This window comes from Morus notabilis, unplaced genomic scaffold (genome assembly GCF_000414095.1).
Source record: "Morus notabilis unplaced genomic scaffold, ASM41409v2 Scaffold223, whole genome shotgun sequence".
Classification (NCBI taxonomy): Eukaryota; Viridiplantae; Streptophyta; class Magnoliopsida; order Rosales; family Moraceae; genus Morus; species Morus notabilis.
Genome location: NW_010366650.1, coordinates 86,124 through 104,006, shown reverse-complemented (window position 1 = coordinate 104,006; position 17,883 = coordinate 86,124). Strand labels below are relative to the sequence as shown.

Here is a 17,883-nt window from a genome sequence, read left to right as displayed (position 1 = left end):
AAAATTTTTTTTAAAAAAAAAAAAAAAAAAAAAGATAAAACAAGAAAACTGCACAACTGTCTAGAATATAGTCTAATCCCAAATTCCCAAAAAGTTTTTTTTTGTCTTCTAGTTCGCTGTCAGTTTTTTACATTGTTGGTTTGTTGTAAAGTTCGACGGTACATATTTAGTATATGAAGCTTAATTTGGAGTAATATGAATGTGCCAAAAAGAAATATTAAAGTATATTACAAGAGAGGACTTGGGGCGTCTTCTAGTAACATGGTCTACATCCAAAGAATATGCAATCAATTCAATTTTAAATCAAAAGCAGCTTATGCACATACTTTGGGACCCAATTTTGGATTTTAGTTTTGGAGCCTTTAATTTTCATCGCACAAGTTGATCTCCATGACTCAGGGTCTTAATGTAGAACTTACTAGGCAACTATACTTTGAATCCAAGTTATGATCATGTACGTGACGCCGCTTATAAATCTCTTCCTATATAAAATCCCATTTCGTTACCAATCTTTTTTCAATCATAATTTTTGAATTTCTGAACTTTACAAATACTTTCTCACTAGGACATGGAGGATGAGGGAGATTCGAATTGTTTTCGAGCGGGAGAAAGTGCGCAAGAGAAAGGTTTGCCTTATGTTCCTGAATGTTACAAGATCCCAACTTCAGACCGTGCAAGTTCTTCGCCGGAGATGGCGAAAGTACCCCTTGTTGATTTGGCCGGACTTAGAAAAGGTCCTCAACAACGTGCGATAGCCATTGAAGCAATCAAAGATGCTTGTCTTCGTCTTGGCTTCTTTCAAGTAAGCTTCATTTTAACCATCAAAGTTGCTCATCTTTGCAGTACAATATTTCACGAGCTTAGTGAAAATTAGTGCTTTTTTTTTTTTTGGACATGTTATGGTGATTATGTTTAATGTAGATAGTCAACCACGGAATCTGCCAATCGGTACTAGATGACGCTCTATCTTCGGCGTTCGATTTCTTTAGATTGCCAGCTGCGGAGAAGGTGAAGTTCATGTCCAATGACGTGCATACTCCCGTGAGATATGGAACCAGCTTGAAGGATGGGGCTGACAAGATTCAGTTTTGGAGGGTCTTCCTTAAACAATATGCCCATCCTTTGGAAGATTTCATAGAATCTTGGCCTACTAATCCACCTACCTACAGGTACGTAACAACATTAATACACACACACACACACACATATATATATATATGCACTTTTCTTTTCTTTTTCTTATTTTTAAATAAAAAGAAAAAAGAGAGTTTGTACTATGTATATAACGTACTCTGACAATATAATATATTATATATCTATGTTAATTAGTTTGTGACTTTGCAACTTTGGTGTACATGTTCACATGATATGTAGGTGTTGGACTGTACTTGTCCTAAACCAATCATCTGTGTAAAAATCCAACAAACCGACAGGGCTCTACTGCCTGTAGCCCACTTTGATTATAATCCCATATGTGGTAGTGTTCGGCTGTTAATTTTTTTTGACACCAGCAAGCGGGTATCCATGTACAAAGAAAATATTGTATAAATTTAGGCATCGTTCATTTTACCGATTCAAGTTTTTAATTTCAGTTTTGCTACAGTTAAAAGCTCTCACAAAAAGTCATATCTAACTTTTTTACTACAGTTAAAAACTCTCATATAAAATTACATCTCAGTTTAAATTAAAAACTCGAATTAATGAATTAAACGAGACCTCACGTGATTGATGTATATATCTTGATGACAAAACAATGACTTTGACGCCATAGCCATTAATACCGCCAAATGGGTTCAAGTGGATAGATTTGGTGAGGCATGAAAATCCTCTCATATATAATTGCTTTGGCTTCATGTGTTCTCAATTAATATGTTCAACCCTTTTTGCTTACTTGCGATCTGCGTGATTGACTTCATGATCTCATAAACATTACCTGTACATAAACACACACACATATATACGTGTTCCAAATTAAGTTTAATTTTCTCAGACTAAGATTTCTTGCTTAATTTAATTGGTATCTGAATATGTTTAAACAATCGTCACATTAATCTTATAAAATTTATAAACCTTTCTATGTTTTTTAATGAAATAACATAACGTGATTGGTTAGACATTATTTGAGACACAGAAATTTAAGTATGGAATTTGAATCCAATTTTGTCCCTTTTTAATGAAATAACATAACGTGATTGGTTAGACATTATTTGAGACACAAAAATTTAAGTATGGAATTTGAATCTAATTTTGTCCTGTTCATTTCACCAATTCGAATTTAAAATTCGAGTTTTGTTACAGTAAAAAGCTCTCAAATACAGTTACATCTAACTTTTTGTTACAGTAAAAAACTTTCACATAAAATCACATCTCAAGTCAAATTAAAAACTCAAATCAGCGAACTAAACCGGTCCTAAAACTGTGTTCCAATTAATTATGTGTCACACTTCAGGGAAAAAATGGGAAGGTACTGCAAAGAAGTGAGGAAGCTGGGGTTGGAGCTAATGGGAGCCATAACCGAGAGCCTAGAACTTGGTCCAAACTACTTAAGTGAAAAACTAGAAAGTGGAATGCAAGTAATGGCCGTTAATTGCTATCCACCGTGCCCAAACCCTGATCTGGCTCTAGGTTTGCCCCCACACTCAGACTACAGCTGCTTAACCATCGTCCTCCAGAGCTCGCCGGGCCTCGAAATCATGGACGCGGAGGCGGGCGCGGACGGGTGGAGACTGATCCCGGATCTTCGCGGTGTGCTACAAGTCCATGTGGGCGACCATTTTGAGGTGCTGAGCAACGGGACATACAAGAGTCTTGTTCACCGGGCGACTTTGAACCGAGAGAGGACGAGGATTTCTGTTGCGAGCTTGCATAGTCTGGGGATGGATGAGAAAATGGGACCCGCTGAAGAGCTTGTGGATGATCAAGAACGCAAAAAGAAGTACAAAGAAAGCAGCTTCGGGGATTTTCTCAACTTTCTTGCCACCAATGATATAGCTGAAGGGAAGACCTTCATAAACACGCTCAAGATAGAAAATTAAGAAAAGGGGTCTTTTTATATTTTTATTTGTTGCTGCAGTATTACTGTCGTTTTTTCTCGTCTAGAAGAGTACTTGGTTACCTGAGAAGAAAAAAAGAAAGCAGTAGAATGCACCAAAGTTAAGTTAATTAGGTTTGTAATATTATAGGTATAGTAATTATCCTCCTATAAGCCTGTGTTTTTGGGGGAATACGTTCATCCCTGTTGGCTTCATATTTTCCGTTTTCAAAGTAGGAAAAAAAGTACAATGGGATCAATATAAAACCTTTTGTTTTGTTTCGTATGGTTCCCATATGAAGAAGCACTTTTGTCTTCTGTCAATGTAATTAATAACACCAAATTATAATAGAGTACTAACACAAACTGTTTTTTTTTCCCCAACTACACGTACTATTTAGAGAGAGAAATTATTTAACAAAAGTTAAAGAATGGACAAGTGCATATTCATGCAGATCAAATGAAAGAGAACTAAACACGTTGCTAGCAATTACAAAATTGAAACAGAAAAAAAGGACAGTCAAAGCAATTACAACAAACTGTCCCAAATCCTTGCCGCCTTTTACTCAAACCCCTCCTTCTTCTTCTTCCTCTTATCTCCTCTCTCTCTCTCTCTCTCTAAACTCAGAAAGTACTAATTTACTGCTCATGATCTTGAAAATATAGGTAGTACAACAAAGATTACTATGTATAGATCTGCGAGTTGGAACCGGGTTTCCGATGAGTACAGCAGCTTGATGCAGTCATCGTCGTCGTCGTCGTCGCCGTCGCCGAGCAAGGGGATGCTGCGAATGTCGTTCGACGACGGCGATCCGCAGCTGCCGCTTTACGATGAGAATATCGCCGAGATTGCGAAGAAGGAGAGGGCTCGCGACAAGTTTGCGGAAAAGGCCGTCCATCTTATCCCTTTGGTTCTTATTCTCTGCGCTCTCATTCTTTGGCTCTTCTCTACCACCCCAGGTATGATATGATATGAATGATATTGAAGAAGAATTCAGATCCAAAATCATGAATTTTGCCACACCTATTGCTGCAATATATATCTTTTTTCTTGTTTTATTCAGTTTATCCATAATTTTTTTTTTTTTTTTTTGGTTGTAATGACGCATTTTGTTATAATAAATTATAAGAATGTGCTAACTGAAAAGACTACTATATATTTCCAGTTTTTTATTTTTTTTTTATTTTTATGTTCCATTCATGTGACCGAGAAGAAGAGATTTTTTTTTTTAAGTAACCAAGATAAACGTGAATACAAGGCCAACAACACCAGAAACAAATTTCTCAGTAAATTTGTGATAAATTACATGTGCAAATACAGGTGTGGGAAATAAAGAGGGATCAACAGCAGCAAGAATAGAAGGATTGAGCATAGAAGAGGAGATCGATAATGATAGCGATGGCACTCAAACGGGCATTATTCCTACAGTTGATCATTTGAAAAATCACATGATGGACTCCCCAAGAATGACTCGAGATCACAAATCCTCAAAAAAGATGAAATAGTAGACACAATATTTTTGCCACGTTCTTAGAATTGCATACATTAATTTGATCTTAAGGGAAATAAATTATAAATAACAAGTGAAGATTGTGCTTAATTGTTTTTGTTTTTCTTCCCATGTTTATGAACCATTTTCTATAGAGGAAATAGTAAAAACTCGTGTTTGTATAAGCTAGTATTATAAATTGGAACACTGAAGGGAAGTGTTGAGATTGTAAAATTTGAGAGAAGTTGAATAATCGAAAGGTTTGTTCAAATGCCTCTCTCGATCATCGATTTTTAAAATTTGCCATTAACGATGAATGCAATTTAAACGGTAATATTTAAATTTGTTAGGTAACATATTATGTGTATATATATTGAAATACATTTTTGAAATAGATGTGTACGGGTTATATTTTAGACATTTGAATAATAGAAGGGGCAAGCAAGGTATTTCGGATAAACTAGTTAAAACCCTTTAATTCCCCCTCCCTTAACGGCCAACCCCACTCCCACCACCTAGATTCGCCGCCTCGTCATTAAGGCTAAATCCGCCCCCAACCTTTCGCGAGACTATATCCTCACCGCCCCTCACAACGCATCCTGGATGCCCCCCGTGCACAAGGCCAAATTCGCCACCAATCTCGAGACCATATCGTTGTTGGCGACTCTGAGTTTGTGAGCTTAAAGTGCCCCTTGCCGCCCTCATCGGTGTAAATTATTACTTAAGAATAATATTTATGAAACGTTTGGTTCATGGATTAGAATCATAAAATTAGAACCATTTTCGATTTACGTGTATTTTTGTGAGAGAAAACACTGTAGTGAACCATGAACCATAATTTGAATCGGGGTACGAATCTCCCAACTAAACAACCCCTTAATGTGGATTTTTAAATATATATTTTGTATATTTTCTAAATTATAAGAGATACTCTTTTTATTAACAACATTTGTAGGGACCATTTAGAAGGGGCTTAAAAAAACACAAAAAGCATTTAGGGTACGTTGCTATATCATATTCACATATTGGTTTCACCCCGAGATTTACTCCGATATAACTGGCCGTTTGTATTTGTTCATTCAAATGCAAAACTGGAATACACGATCTGTCGTTTACATTTCGAGTAAGAAGTGGCAACTGACAAGGCATGTTGCTTTCCTTTAATTAATGACATCTCCTTTTAGGTGTATGAAAATAATAAATGCACCATAAATAACAAAAATTATTTTTCTGACCCCGATCAAACAGTTATATGTATGAAATGTCGTTTATACATGAAAAAACCCACATGTAGTTTGTGAACGAGGAAACGACAATGAATTGTAATTAACACTTTTACGGCGCGTCGTCAACAGAAACACATGTTGTTTACTATCAAACAGCTATATATATATATATATATATATATGTTGTGTTTAAATAACATTGTTGTCTATGGTTGAAGAAGACATGTTCTTATTGATGAAGTAACAATAATGAATCACAAAACGACATGTTTTAGTGTTGGGAAACGGTAAGTAGAGTTTATTTCTTCACTATTTTTTTTTTCCTCTAAAAATAGGTAGAGTTTAGCCGGACACTTGATATTGAATATGAGCGATAATACCGTTTAATTTATAAATAACACATCGCTTTAAGAAGGGGAAAGGAGAAAAATAGCCAAGAATGAAGAACAATTAAGACATGAGGAGAACGTGTGGTTGACTAATGGATGACGGGCCTCAACCTATACGGCCATCACATGATTGGGCCACATATATGCCGAAATGGCCCACAGAAATTACCTTTGGTTTGAAGAAAGAGATTAATCAAAGAGGATATATAAATACACGTACGTAAACATTTTTTGGTTTTCATCATTAGTCAGTCATCACTTTCTGATTCGGTGTTGTTTCAGATTTACATTTGCTTCCACAAAAAGACCTCTCTGTTTTTATATTTTATTATTTTCTTTTGTCTCAATTTGTTGCCTTTTCTTGTTCTCCGATCAACCTTTCCTTCTCCGGAGTAGACTTTTATTTCTTCGGTTGGACCGGTCGAGTTTTTCGCAGATCAGAAATTCGTCGTCATGAATCCCGAATAGTAAGTCTCCGATCTCTTTTTCCCTTTTTGTTTATTTCGTTTTTCTCACCTTTTAACCTCCGTTTGTTAGCTGAGAAAATTCAAACAGGAAAAAAAAATTGTTTAAATCGTTTTTCTTCTTTTTCCTTTTTTGTTCTTATGGTTTCTTCAGATCCGCGATACTTTCTTGCTAAAACGTGTATTTTTGTGTTCTGTTCCCTCTTGTGAATTTTATTGACTTTTTTAATTTTTTTGCTTTATTTTTAATTTTCCTGTCATTTGTTTGAAGGAAAAGTTTGTGAAAGTGCAAATTCCAGCAGGCTGAATTTATGTTAACTTCAATTTTCATAGATTTGGGAATTTGATTAAAACCGAAGTTTCAGATTTGAATTTTGTCCGTTTAATTCATAAAAGTTGATTTACTTGTCTGTATTTTAGATTGGCTTCTATAATTGGGTAGTTACTTTGTTTTAATATTAAGATTTTCATTTTGTGGTTGTTTAGAATTTGGTTTCTGATATTGAGGATTGAATTTTGGGTTGACCACACCCGATGGCATATATATGTTGAGCTAAATTATGTTTATACTTTAAATAGATGAGAAATTTTTTTTTCTCTCTACTTGTATATTTATTATTATGCCTTAGCAATTCATTTGAATTGTTCTTTGGAGCCCACAATTTTTTTTTTTTTTTTATGCCTTAGCAATTCATTTGAATTGTTCTTTGGAGCCCACAATTTTTTATTTTTTATTTTTTATTTTTTTTAAAGAAGGTTGACATATGTTCTCAAATTCTTTGTTTACTTTTGATTTACGATCTATTTGGTTTAATAATCACTGTGTAGTTATTCAGACGCTAAAGTTGTGCAACTCATATTTTTTGGTACTGCAAATAATTAATTTGTTCTTATGTTTCTTTTATGCAGTGACTACCTATTCAAGCTTTTGCTGATTGGAGACTCTGGAGTTGGTAAATCATGCCTTCTCTTGAGATTCGCCGTAAGTTATCCGTGCCCCTATTTGTTTCTTCTTCTGAGATAGATAATGATTCTTTTAGTAAACTGAAAGTGTACTTAATAAATTCGAGTGCTCAAACAAATCATGCGTGTTGTTATTACTTATTGACCCCCCCTCCCCCCCACAAAAAAAAAAAAAAAATCCTTATATCTGTATTTCTTATGTGTGATATTACCAACCATGAGGCATGAATATACCAAAGCATATTGCAATGTGTTGATTTTTCCTTGATCTGAACAGTGCTTTATGAACAATCTTCTTACATCTACTTGATGCAGGATGATTCATACCTGGACAGTTATATTAGTACAATTGGAGTCGACTTCGTAAGCATTATTTCTTTTGGATTTTTTGATACTGTTATTTGATTTTAACAATGGAGCCATAATGTTGAGTTCTTTTGCTTCTGTGCAGAAAATACGCACTGTTGAGCAGGACGGAAAGACGATAAAACTTCAAATTGTAAGACTGTCTCAATACATCTTTTGCTTTTCTTTTTTTTTTTTTTCTTTTTGTGGATGCATGCTGGACCCTGGAGTTTAAGACATTCTATAGATAGGAAAAGTTGTATCCTCTCACATCCAAAAATACTGAAAATGGTGATGGCTGATAGTATTCTTCCTGGATCTTACATCTCTAAATTTTTTAAGATATTGGTGATTGTTCTATTTTCAAACTATATTGGTTGGTGGATATTGTTTTTCTATTAAGGGAAAAGAATAGCATGCTACTTTTGATAACATTAGTTGTTGTTGTTGTAATGTCCTGTCACTTATTGTCCATCTTGCCTTAAATCTCTCTCTCTCTCTCTCTCTCTCTCTCTCTCTCTCTCTCTATGTTCGTTTACTGAATTTTCCTTGGGACATGCAGTGGGACACTGCAGGGCAAGAACGTTTTCGGACAATCACTAGTAGCTACTATCGGGGAGCGCATGGCATCATAGTAAGTTTTCTTTGTCTGTGCATGTTGTTTCACCCTGTCGTTTTCCACTATTTATTTACCTTTCTTTGTTGTATCTGGCAGATAGTTTATGATGTTACGGACCAAGAAAGCTTCAACAATGTCAAGCAGTGGCTAAATGAGATCGACCGTTATGCTAGTGATAACGTAAACAAGCTTTTAGTTGGCAACAAGAGTGATCTTACAGCTAACAAAGTTGTGTCCTATGAAACAGCTAAGGTGAAACTATGCACCTCATACTAGTACCTCTATCTAGCTGTATTCAGTATTCACACATGAATTAATACATGGTCATATGATTATGTTGCCTGACATTTGCTTGTGACCAGGCATTTGCGGATGAAATTGGCATCCCATTTATGGAGACCAGTGCAAAAAATGCCACTAATGTTGAGCAGGCTTTCATGGCGATGGCAGCCGAAATCAAGAATAGGTAGTTTCCTCAGGACATGTCGTATGGTCTAAAGTTGAAATTTTTTAACCGTGGAGAAAATATAGTTTGGAGGAAGTTCTGTATTGAGAAACAACGGCTGAAATAAAAAGATTGAGCTTGTCAAAATAGTTTTCATGTTATTATTCTCCAAGACAACACAACCTTACATGGTCACCACAGCCTTTCTCAGTTTGACATTAAGATATTACTTTCCACAATGTTTTGCAGGATGGCAAGTCAACCGGTGAACAACGCGAAGCCACCAATTGTGCAGATTCGAGGACAACCTGTGAACCAGAAGTCTGGCTGCTGCTCGTCTTAATTGGATCTCATATCGGATACCCCAAAGTCTGCCGTGTACTATGTATCTCGTTTGACCTCTCTGAACTGGAGAGGGATTGATCGAGAATGATAAAACCATGTGATAATTTGCCTGTCAGTGTCATTTTATTTAAAATTCCATTCTTTGTAGTCTCAACTGGTCTGTACAAATGATGTTTGCTGGCTCAGCGACATTTGTTACTTTCCTGGTTCCTTCTGTTTTTATGTGACTTGCAATAGTGAATGTTTTCCGTGGATTCCTACAGGAAATTTGTCAAGTTCTAAATATTGTTTTGCAAATAGCAGAAGTCATCGAATACATTATACTTGAATTTAACAATTCCTGTCAACAATCTATTCTATTTTTCTGTGTTTTAGTCATTTCGGCTTTTTTTTTTTTTTTTTTTGTCGAATGTTAAAACCTTTTACCCTTTAAAGGGGTTTTGTTTTCTGGATGTTGCAACTTGCAAGCATAAAGACCATAGGAGATCTTCATAAGGATTTAAATCAAAGGTACTTAAAATAAGGGGTTGGATACTATGAAAAGATTCTCTTGAGCAAAATTATACTTGTTTCATGAAACATTGATTTAAATCATATGATTGATATGCTCCCTTATGGTGGAATTCCTTACATGAAGAAATAGCATTCTTCTATGAAAATTTATTTTTGGGCTATGAAATTTTTTGTAAAGATGGAATCAAGAAAAGAGACGGATGTTTATCTCTCAATCTCATTTGATTTTTTGTTTTTGTTTTTGTTTTTCTGGAGAAAACATATATGCAATCTATTATCACCAGAAATTACATTCAACTTTGAACTTCTATCCACATCACTGCCCCCCCCCCCCCTACAGTTGAAATGGTCCTGTACGTTAGATTTTGCAAGCATCACTCTTCCTAACCAGATACTGGAACTCAAACTTGCATATTATTAAACTCAACATACAGCTACTCTTTTCTACCTCAAATTCCGAAATCAAAATTGGTAAAGAAAAATGTAAATGACTCGTTTTCTGTTAACAGATGACACTTTTCTACGTCACTTTTATGGCCCCAGATGCAGGAGAAGATGATAATTCCGACCCTTGTTTTGATTGTGGCTGTCCAATCGTGAGCTCAAGACCATTCGTTTGATCAGCAGATGAGTCTTTGCTGGCCGCTGCCTTGATCGACGGACTGGTTGGAGGAGACCTTGGTGGAGGGATTCCAGAGGGATGAGTTACCACAACAGGTACACCATTGTCAACACTCCCATAAACATTAGGAACATTGTACAAGTAACTTGGTCTGCCAATGTTTATCAGAGGCCAAGGTTGTACATTCCCAGGAAATCCCACCTATAAAAACAAGTAGAGATTCATAAATACTAACCATCATGTACCGTTACCAATTAACTTGACCAAAAAAAAAAAAAAAAAGGAAAAAAAAAAAAAAGGCTCTTACCCCATATGGAACTAGGTAGTTTGGAGCAACACCAGGACGAACAGGTACAGGATAATTGTCCAAACAGAGCTGTGGGAATCGGTTGAGAATCTGAGATTACAAAAAATAAACTTGTTATAACTAGCACTAATTATGTTTCAATAAGTGGTTTTTGGGTAGCAAAAAAGTTCTTTAATGTTATTACCTCTGAAGGATTGTTTTCGGCCAAACCTTGGGACCTACTAGGCTGCATTGTATACAAAACTATTAGTCTTAAGTATTAACTTTTTGAAATACCATATACAATAAAAGATGGAATATTTATCTACCCTGGATGAAGTTTCAGCAGTAGGTTTGATCATGGATGAAACTTGATGACCTTGAGGAGGAACTACATCATCCTGTGAAGTACCCCATTAATAAACATTAGAAAAAGAATGAAAGAGATGTTATGTGTGGTCCTGGAGCCTAGTTCTTGCCCTGATGCAGAATAACACACAGGTTATAGACTTAATAGTAAAATTCTGCGGCAGTTGAAAGCAAACTTAGCTCTCACATTGAGGTTGAACTATAATAAATGTTGTGTTTACTTGTTTGTTTGATTTCTTCAATTTTATTGCTCGGATTAGAGCGTCGAATTCTCGATGAGAGAGAACTCACCGATTGCGTAAAAGGCATGTCAAAGAGGCTTGATCTACGTTTCTTCCTGTCTTTTGGAGCTTGTTTTCTGATGAAGTACTTCTGTGCATGACTTGCAACTTGGGTGGGAGTCCTAGTTGTCACAAACTTGGATGATATTCCTCTCCAATCACCTTTTCCAAGCTTATTCATTCCGGCTAGAAAAGTCCTATGTTCCTCCTCAGTCCACGGTTTCCCTGAAGAAAAATTAGCGAGCTAAAAGATTTACAATGTGAGGCATGATTTTTCAAATCCAAAAACTTCAAGAGTTTCTATTGATAAACAAAAAGAAAGAAATTTGAAGAGTTTTCAGTTTGCCAAGCAAATTATGTGCTTCTGGATGTACATTCATTAACATAAATAACATATATAATGATTTAGGTGCATAGAACCCTCCTTCGATCTTCCACATCCTGGATTAAAGATTGCAACTTTAATATATATATATATATATTTCTACAAGAAAAAACTAGCAACCAAAGATGACTAGGAATGGAAAAATAACAACCCAGAAACCCAAAAGCTACAATTATTATGGAAAATCATGTCAAAGAAAAAAAAAAGAAAAATCAAATATCAACAGAAATTGTAATAAATATATACAGACACAATATCGATCTCATGTACGTACCTCTTTTTCTCTCACGAGCGGCTTTGCGTTTGACGTTGTGAAGGACCCCATCAGAGAGATACCCAGCCTCAGGATCATGATCATCATGATCATCACCACCCGAAACGACGTCGTTTTTTCCTTGCCCTCCAGACAATGCAGCGAGATTTCCCATGCTTCGACTCTTCTTCATCGAATCTTCTGCACCCTCCACAATATTCACGCCAAACAGCTTAAAGGAATGCCCATTCCCATTCCCATTCCGATTCCTGGGTGAAACAACATTGTTACGATTGTTGCACGTTCTTGAATTGTGACCTTGTTGCCCACAATGCGAACACTTGCGCTGCGCCTCCTTAACCATGATTAAACCTCAAAGTTTAATTACCATCAAGAAACTAATCTTCTTTTTCTTTTTCCGATTTTTAAGGTTACTCCCTTTGGGCTATTTATGAACTCTTGGTTGTTAATTTCCCTTTATCTCAAGACACGTGAACCCAAAAATTCTCATATCCAAATTTGACTTCTATTTAAGATTTATTTCTTTATTTCTTTATTTTAAGATTTGTTGTGATTGGTGTGTAGATTACCCTTATATGGAAGGACGTTTCTATTTTTGAGGCCAAATTAAAATTCTTAATTCTTTAGAGAATTTAATCCCCTTTGAGTGATTCTTTGGCTTCAAACAAATAGCCGTTGGATTAGATTGATGAGTGGGGTTCGTATTTTGTATCCAATGGTATTGCTTGTGGGGGATCACATGCCTCTTCGGAAACTGTGATAATACAGTGTGTTTGGAATTGTTTTTTCAGTTGTTTTTAAAAACATTTTTACATGTCTTTTAGGCACGAAAATAAAAACAGTTTGTAAATTGTATTTTTTAGTAAATATTTTGAAAATAAAAACGAAAATAAAAAACAATGAAAATAATTTTTGTGAATGAAGTTAGAAAACAATTCCTTTTCCCTTTTCATTTTCTAGTACTTACCAATAATGTTACATTAAATTATTTAATTATTAATTACTAATTATATAATATATTAATTAATAATTAATAAATAGATAATAATTACTTAATTACTTAATTAATATTAAATTTATAATTTTATTAATAAAAATAATAAATAATAAATAATAAATAATTATTTAGTTAAAAATTAATTATCAAAAATTGATTATATAATATATTAATAGATTATTAAATAAATAACTAATAATTAATATATCAATCGTATATATTAATTACCAAACGGGCCCACGCGTTTTTGATCCCGTAATTTTTCCAATTAGATTAGTTATATCTCTTTTTTATCTTTTTGTTTTGAAAAATATTTAATTTTTTTTATAATCTTCCTATAAATGCTGGTCAAAATCCAACTTTTAGTATAGTCCAATCCATCTAGCCAATCGGGACAGCTAATTCACCTTCTATTTGACTCACTCGCATACATATTGTGTTGTCCATTAATTACTTCTTTTGATAATATGTGGCGCACTATTTACTTTTTTTTTTTTTTTTTTTTTTTTTTATAGATATGTAGTGCAATATTTACTTAATTGGCTGTAAACCAGATATGATACCAATCAACTCGTCAAGATTTGACGATAAATTTAGGATCAAATTGCAAAGACATATTTTATCTAAATTTAACAAATAGATAGAGAGATAGTATATTTTTCTATTACATATATATTTTTTATTTTTCCGTAAATTTGGAGAAGATGAGATTGATACCAAATAATAATCTAGTCCTTTGGGCTGTTTAATTTTAAATAGATAAATGCATTTTCATTACTCACATATATCCTGATAAATATATATAGTATGTTATCTTTTTTTTTTTTTAAATAAGAGATATGGATAAGAGAGTCATTAATTTGCAAAATTATTTTTGTCACAAAGTCACCTACTTTGCCAAAACTAGGAACCAGAATCTGTTAAGTTGTCCCTTTAAGTGCGGCAGCTTGCCATGTTAATTACTTGGCTGTGAAGAAAAAGGGAATACGGTTATTGTTTCCTCTTTATAGAGAATTAAAGAGCTACCAAATTGAGAAAAATCAAATTAGATTGACCGGATTAACCCATTATTTTATTTTAGAGTTGAGTTGTTTTATCTTTAAAATAGAGTAACTTTCACTTTTAGATAATATTTTAGAGTCTGTTTGTTAATGGGTTCAAATCTCAATTTTTGGTTCTGCTATAGTATTTTTTTCTCACAATAAATTTAAATTTTAAAAATCAGAATCATAAACCATGATTTGAACCCATAAATCAAACGGACCCTACGTTAATTTCTAACTCATTATACTTCAAACTTTACTCTAAGGGGGCGTTTGGTACACAATAATCAATAGGAATTATATTCCTGAGAAAATGATTGAGGGTAATATGATTCCTAAGAATAATACATTACTGTATTTGGTTTCATATAAGATTCTTTCTCAAATTCTTGAAAATATTATATTATTATATTTGGTTGTGCATGAAAATGTTGTGAATTAAAAAAAAACATATTTTTTTAAATAAATTATAGAGAGCTTCAGCAAATGGACGTACTTCATCCTACAAAAGAACGCAGCAAAACCAAAAAATAAGTAAGTAAATGTTTACGTACACAACAAAATTTATTTAGAGCAACAGAAAAAGAAAAGTCAAATACTAGAAGAAAGGCTAATGTGTAATATTATCAACGACAAAAAAAAAAAAAAATGCAGACGGGTAAGATTTCTATAATTTTGAGATTCTTGAGAATTTAAATAACATCATGTTAGATGGTATTTAAATTACCTTAAAGTGAGAGAAAATAAATCTCATGATAATCACTTTTTTAATAATCTAAAAATGATAATTCTTGTACCAAACATGATAATATTGTAGATTCTCATTCTCATTCTTAAGATTACTGCATACCAAACGTCCCCTAAAAGATATATTTCCTTTATAATTCTTTTTGTATTTCTTTTTCCTAATTCCCAACTATTATCTATTTATGCACATAAATAATACTAATACATTTATTTAATAAATTATCATTTATCCAACTCATAAAAATGATAAAATAATAAATTACATTCAATTAACGAAAATACCCCATTTACTACATATTTAAAGTAACCAAAATCATAAAAATAATAAAAAAAAAGATTAGTACAAAAGGAAGAATTCTTGTTTTTTTTATTATAGCAAAAAGGAAGAAATTTTGATCAAAACTATGAACTTGGAGTAAAAAATAGGAATTAAAAACTGTTGTGCGGGTGTTTTAATTTTTATCAAGAAAAGTGAAAAAAAAAAGGAATAGCACAAATTTTTTTTTTTTTTTTTTTTTTTTGCGCCAAGATATCGCAAGAGAATGGTGCAGAGTTGGATGCCATCCTTGTGCCAGATCTCCTTCGGAAAGCAATTAGGTTGGAGATGCCCTTATCAATGTCGTTTCTACAGCCAATTTTTGCTATTTCAAAAATTCTGTCCGTCTCTTGATCGGAGTCCTCATTTCCAAATCCCACTAGATTTTTTTTTTTTTTTTGCTAATCCTAAATCCCACTAGATTATAGTACTGAAATTGCCCAACTCTGCCTAAAAAATTCATCACATGAGTGACGTGTGTAAAATTACGTTGGGAATTTTAATATATAGAAGGGGCTAAAATGAAACAATTTAAAGTTTAGAATTCTAATGAAACAATTTTAATTTTTTTTAACAATAAAGTTTAAGAGAGACACCCATGATACATTTCAAAGTTCAGACAAATTAAAAATCTTCTCCTCGAGCTATAGACCTTGTTACAAAATACCTCTGAAGTTTAATTTTAGTTTCTTTCTTATAAACTTCAACAACTCTTGTAAAATTTTCTTCTCTGTTAAATTCTTACTTCTGTAATTGCCGTTGGTCGCCATTGATAAACTTTTAAGGTTCCTTAGGTCAAGTTAATTAAGAGAAAATTGGTGTAATAAAAAAAATGGCAACTCTTACTGCGTATTTGTATTTCTGTGTGACTAAATAATGAGAAGCTAACAAAATAATTATATACTAAAAATAGTTCGATTATAAAACTCGTTATTTATGTGATAAGCGTTATCTTTATTAAAAATCTTAAAATAAGTAGTTTTTTTTGTTAGGTTGTATATTTTATGCGACATTTTTTGATAAATATTTAATTGAGGAAAAATTTTTATAAAAGTAATTAATGTTCAGGAAGAAAAGAAATTAAAATTAAAGTTTAAAAGACATTCTGTAACGAGGAGAAAAGCGTATAATTTGTCTTTCAAAATTCATTGAAATAAATCCACTTTTTTTTTTTTTTTTTGTTCGAAAGAGATTTCCGTAATACAGATTTTTTATTTTCGAGAAATTTCTGTATTATTACTCGAGTGGGAAAAAAAATAAAAAATCCTCAAATTGAAGAGCAGGCCACCTCTTGGCTCAAAAGGCATTGAATCCATAGTCAGACAGAAACGTGTGTAACGGAATCCCATAAAAATCTTGTCGTGTTATAAGTTCTGTCGCTTATCGCCTACACGTGTGATGCCAAAAGCAATTCATACTTTTGAATCAAGGCATTTCATTCATTTGTTGTCCTTAAAAAATAAAAATAAAAAAAGCCATTCATTTGCCGTCGTCGGCCATTTCTAGCCGTTGTTGGACGGTGGTCCCTACTCCAGGGCACAATATTCGTCAAGGCAAAAAAGTTTTTTTTCCCCTCATCTACTCTAAATTCTTCCTTTTTTAAGGTTTTTTATTTTTTATTTTAAATATTTGATTTAAAAAAACACTTTAGCAATTGCTTTAAAATGGTAACTGTTATACATTACAAGAAAAAGAGGTTTTTACGACGATTTTTTATCGTCGTAAAAACCCGAGTGTCGTCGCAAATAACCGTTTTTGTAACGACACGTCGTCACAGATATGTCGTCATAAATAATTAGTCGCAAAAAAAGTTTTTGCGACGACATATTGTCGTCGCAAATATATTTTCGACGACATAGTTTTTTTGTGACGACAAGCGTTGCTAATACTCTGTTGTAAAATTCTCGTGATATGATCTTTTTTGCGATGACATTTTTCAAAATGTCGTCGCAAATAATCTTACTTTTTTGCGACGACAAGTCTAAAAAAGTCATCGTAAAAAACTGAAATAATTTTTTTTATAATTTTTAAAAAATGGCAATTAATTAATTTTTAATAATTTTAATTAAACATTATTATGTTACATACTGAATATAATTTATTAAGATACATTAAAAGTGAAATATAAATTAATATTAAAAACAGTAAATCTAAATAAATTTATAAAATATATTATGAATACTATGTCGTCGAGGTTCAGGTGCTGTAAGCATATGTAAGCATTTCAAATCAACATGTACTACTACATTTATTTACTATATTATAGAACGAGAAAAAAAGTCAGAATAACATACCATACTGACAGTATGCGGGGACTCTGTGAGGACCGGGAGGAGGCTGCGCTCCACCTGAAGAGCTAGCGCAAGTCGCTAACGTACCAACCATCAATGTCTGTGAACAAATTCATATTAATAACAATATTTATAAATTCACAGAAGATCATAATATTAAAACGAAATTTGAGAAAAATGACAAAGATTACTATTCTGTAGTTCTACTCATCGTCGCTGCTACATTGTTGATTGTCACCATCATCATTTAAACTAAATAAATATAAAAAACTTACAAAGTTCAAACCCACTAAACGGGGGCTGAAAATAGCAGGATTACGTCAGAGGAACTGTGCAAACAGTGATGGAGGTGAAAAATCAAACGCCTACACCAAAACAAAACATCGAACATAATTTTCAAACACCAAAATTAACATTTTATTAACATCTAGAATAACATATA

The 17,883-nt window shown here is 33.3% G+C and overlaps 4 protein-coding genes across 4 annotated transcripts; 3 read left to right on the top strand and 1 right to left on the bottom strand.

Moving 5' to 3' along the window:
- Positions 1-568: 568 nt before the first annotated feature.
- Positions 569-3,035, top strand: LOC21400098 (flavanone 3-dioxygenase 3). The gene is made up of 3 exons (XM_010110835.1): positions 569-802; positions 922-1,169; positions 2,450-3,035. Exons 1-3 carry the CDS (start codon positions 569-571, stop codon positions 3,033-3,035), a joined length of 1,068 nt encoding a protein of 355 aa, XP_010109137.1.
- Positions 3,036-3,717: 682 nt separating this feature from the next.
- On the top strand, positions 3,718-4,537 carry LOC21400097. Its single transcript, XM_010110834.1, has 2 exons — positions 3,718-3,991; positions 4,353-4,537. The coding sequence occupies exons 1-2, from the start codon at positions 3,718-3,720 to the stop codon at positions 4,535-4,537; spliced, it is 459 nt and encodes a 152-aa protein (XP_010109136.1).
- Positions 4,538-6,389: 1,852 nt separating this feature from the next.
- On the top strand, positions 6,390-9,664 carry LOC21400095 (GTP-binding protein YPTM2). The gene is made up of 8 exons (XM_024173972.1): positions 6,390-6,603; positions 7,510-7,582; positions 7,879-7,926; positions 8,015-8,062; positions 8,471-8,542; positions 8,624-8,779; positions 8,890-8,993; positions 9,222-9,664. The coding sequence occupies exons 1-8, from the start codon at positions 6,590-6,592 to the stop codon at positions 9,313-9,315; spliced, it is 609 nt and encodes a 202-aa protein (XP_024029740.1). The 5' UTR covers positions 6,390-6,589; the 3' UTR covers positions 9,316-9,664.
- A 522-nt stretch (positions 9,665-10,186) lies between these two features.
- On the bottom strand, positions 10,187-12,390 carry LOC21400094 (probable transcription factor At5g61620). Its single transcript, XM_010110831.2, has 6 exons — positions 12,048-12,390; positions 11,399-11,613; positions 11,068-11,139; positions 10,944-10,985; positions 10,760-10,849; positions 10,187-10,653 (listed from the first exon to the last, which is right to left on the bottom strand). Exons 1-6 carry the CDS (start codon positions 12,388-12,390, stop codon positions 10,351-10,353), a joined length of 1,065 nt encoding a protein of 354 aa, XP_010109133.1. The 3' UTR covers positions 10,187-10,350.
- Between the last annotated feature and the right edge of the window lie 5,493 nt (positions 12,391-17,883).

What these genes read in the sequence shown, in the direction of transcription:
- LOC21400098 (XM_010110835.1), top strand. Translation starts at nt 569, where the DNA reads ATGGAGGATGAGGGAGATTCGAATTGTTTTCGAGCGGGAGAAAGTGCG. An exon ending in TTCGTCTTGGCTTCTTTCAA is followed by an intron (nt 803 to 921) that starts GTAAGCTTCATT and finishes TGTTTAATGTAG; the next exon opens with ATAGTCAACCACGGAATCTG. An exon ending in ACTAATCCACCTACCTACAG is followed by an intron (nt 1,170 to 2,449) that starts GTACGTAACAAC and finishes GTCACACTTCAG; the next exon opens with GGAAAAAATGGGAAGGTACT.
- LOC21400097 (XM_010110834.1), top strand. Translation starts at nt 3,718, where the DNA reads ATGTATAGATCTGCGAGTTGGAACCGGGTTTCCGATGAGTACAGCAGC. An exon ending in GCTCTTCTCTACCACCCCAG is followed by an intron (nt 3,992 to 4,352) that starts GTATGATATGAT and finishes GTGCAAATACAG; the next exon opens with GTGTGGGAAATAAAGAGGGA.
- LOC21400095 (XM_024173972.1), top strand. An exon ending in AGACGATAAAACTTCAAATT is followed by an intron (nt 8,063 to 8,470) that starts GTAAGACTGTCT and finishes TGGGACATGCAG; the next exon opens with TGGGACACTGCAGGGCAAGA. An exon ending in GGGGAGCGCATGGCATCATA is followed by an intron (nt 8,543 to 8,623) that starts GTAAGTTTTCTT and finishes TGTATCTGGCAG; the next exon opens with ATAGTTTATGATGTTACGGA.
- LOC21400094 (XM_010110831.2), bottom strand. Translation starts at nt 12,390, where the DNA reads ATGGTTAAGGAGGCGCAGCGCAAGTGTTCGCATTGTGGGCAACAAGGT. An exon ending in CCGAAAACAATCCTTCAGAG is followed by an intron (nt 10,850 to 10,943) that starts GTAATAACATTA and finishes TTGTAATCTCAG; the next exon opens with ATTCTCAACCGATTCCCACA. An exon ending in ACTACCTAGTTCCATATGGG is followed by an intron (nt 10,654 to 10,759) that starts GTAAGAGCCTTT and finishes TTGTTTTTATAG; the next exon opens with GTGGGATTTCCTGGGAATGT.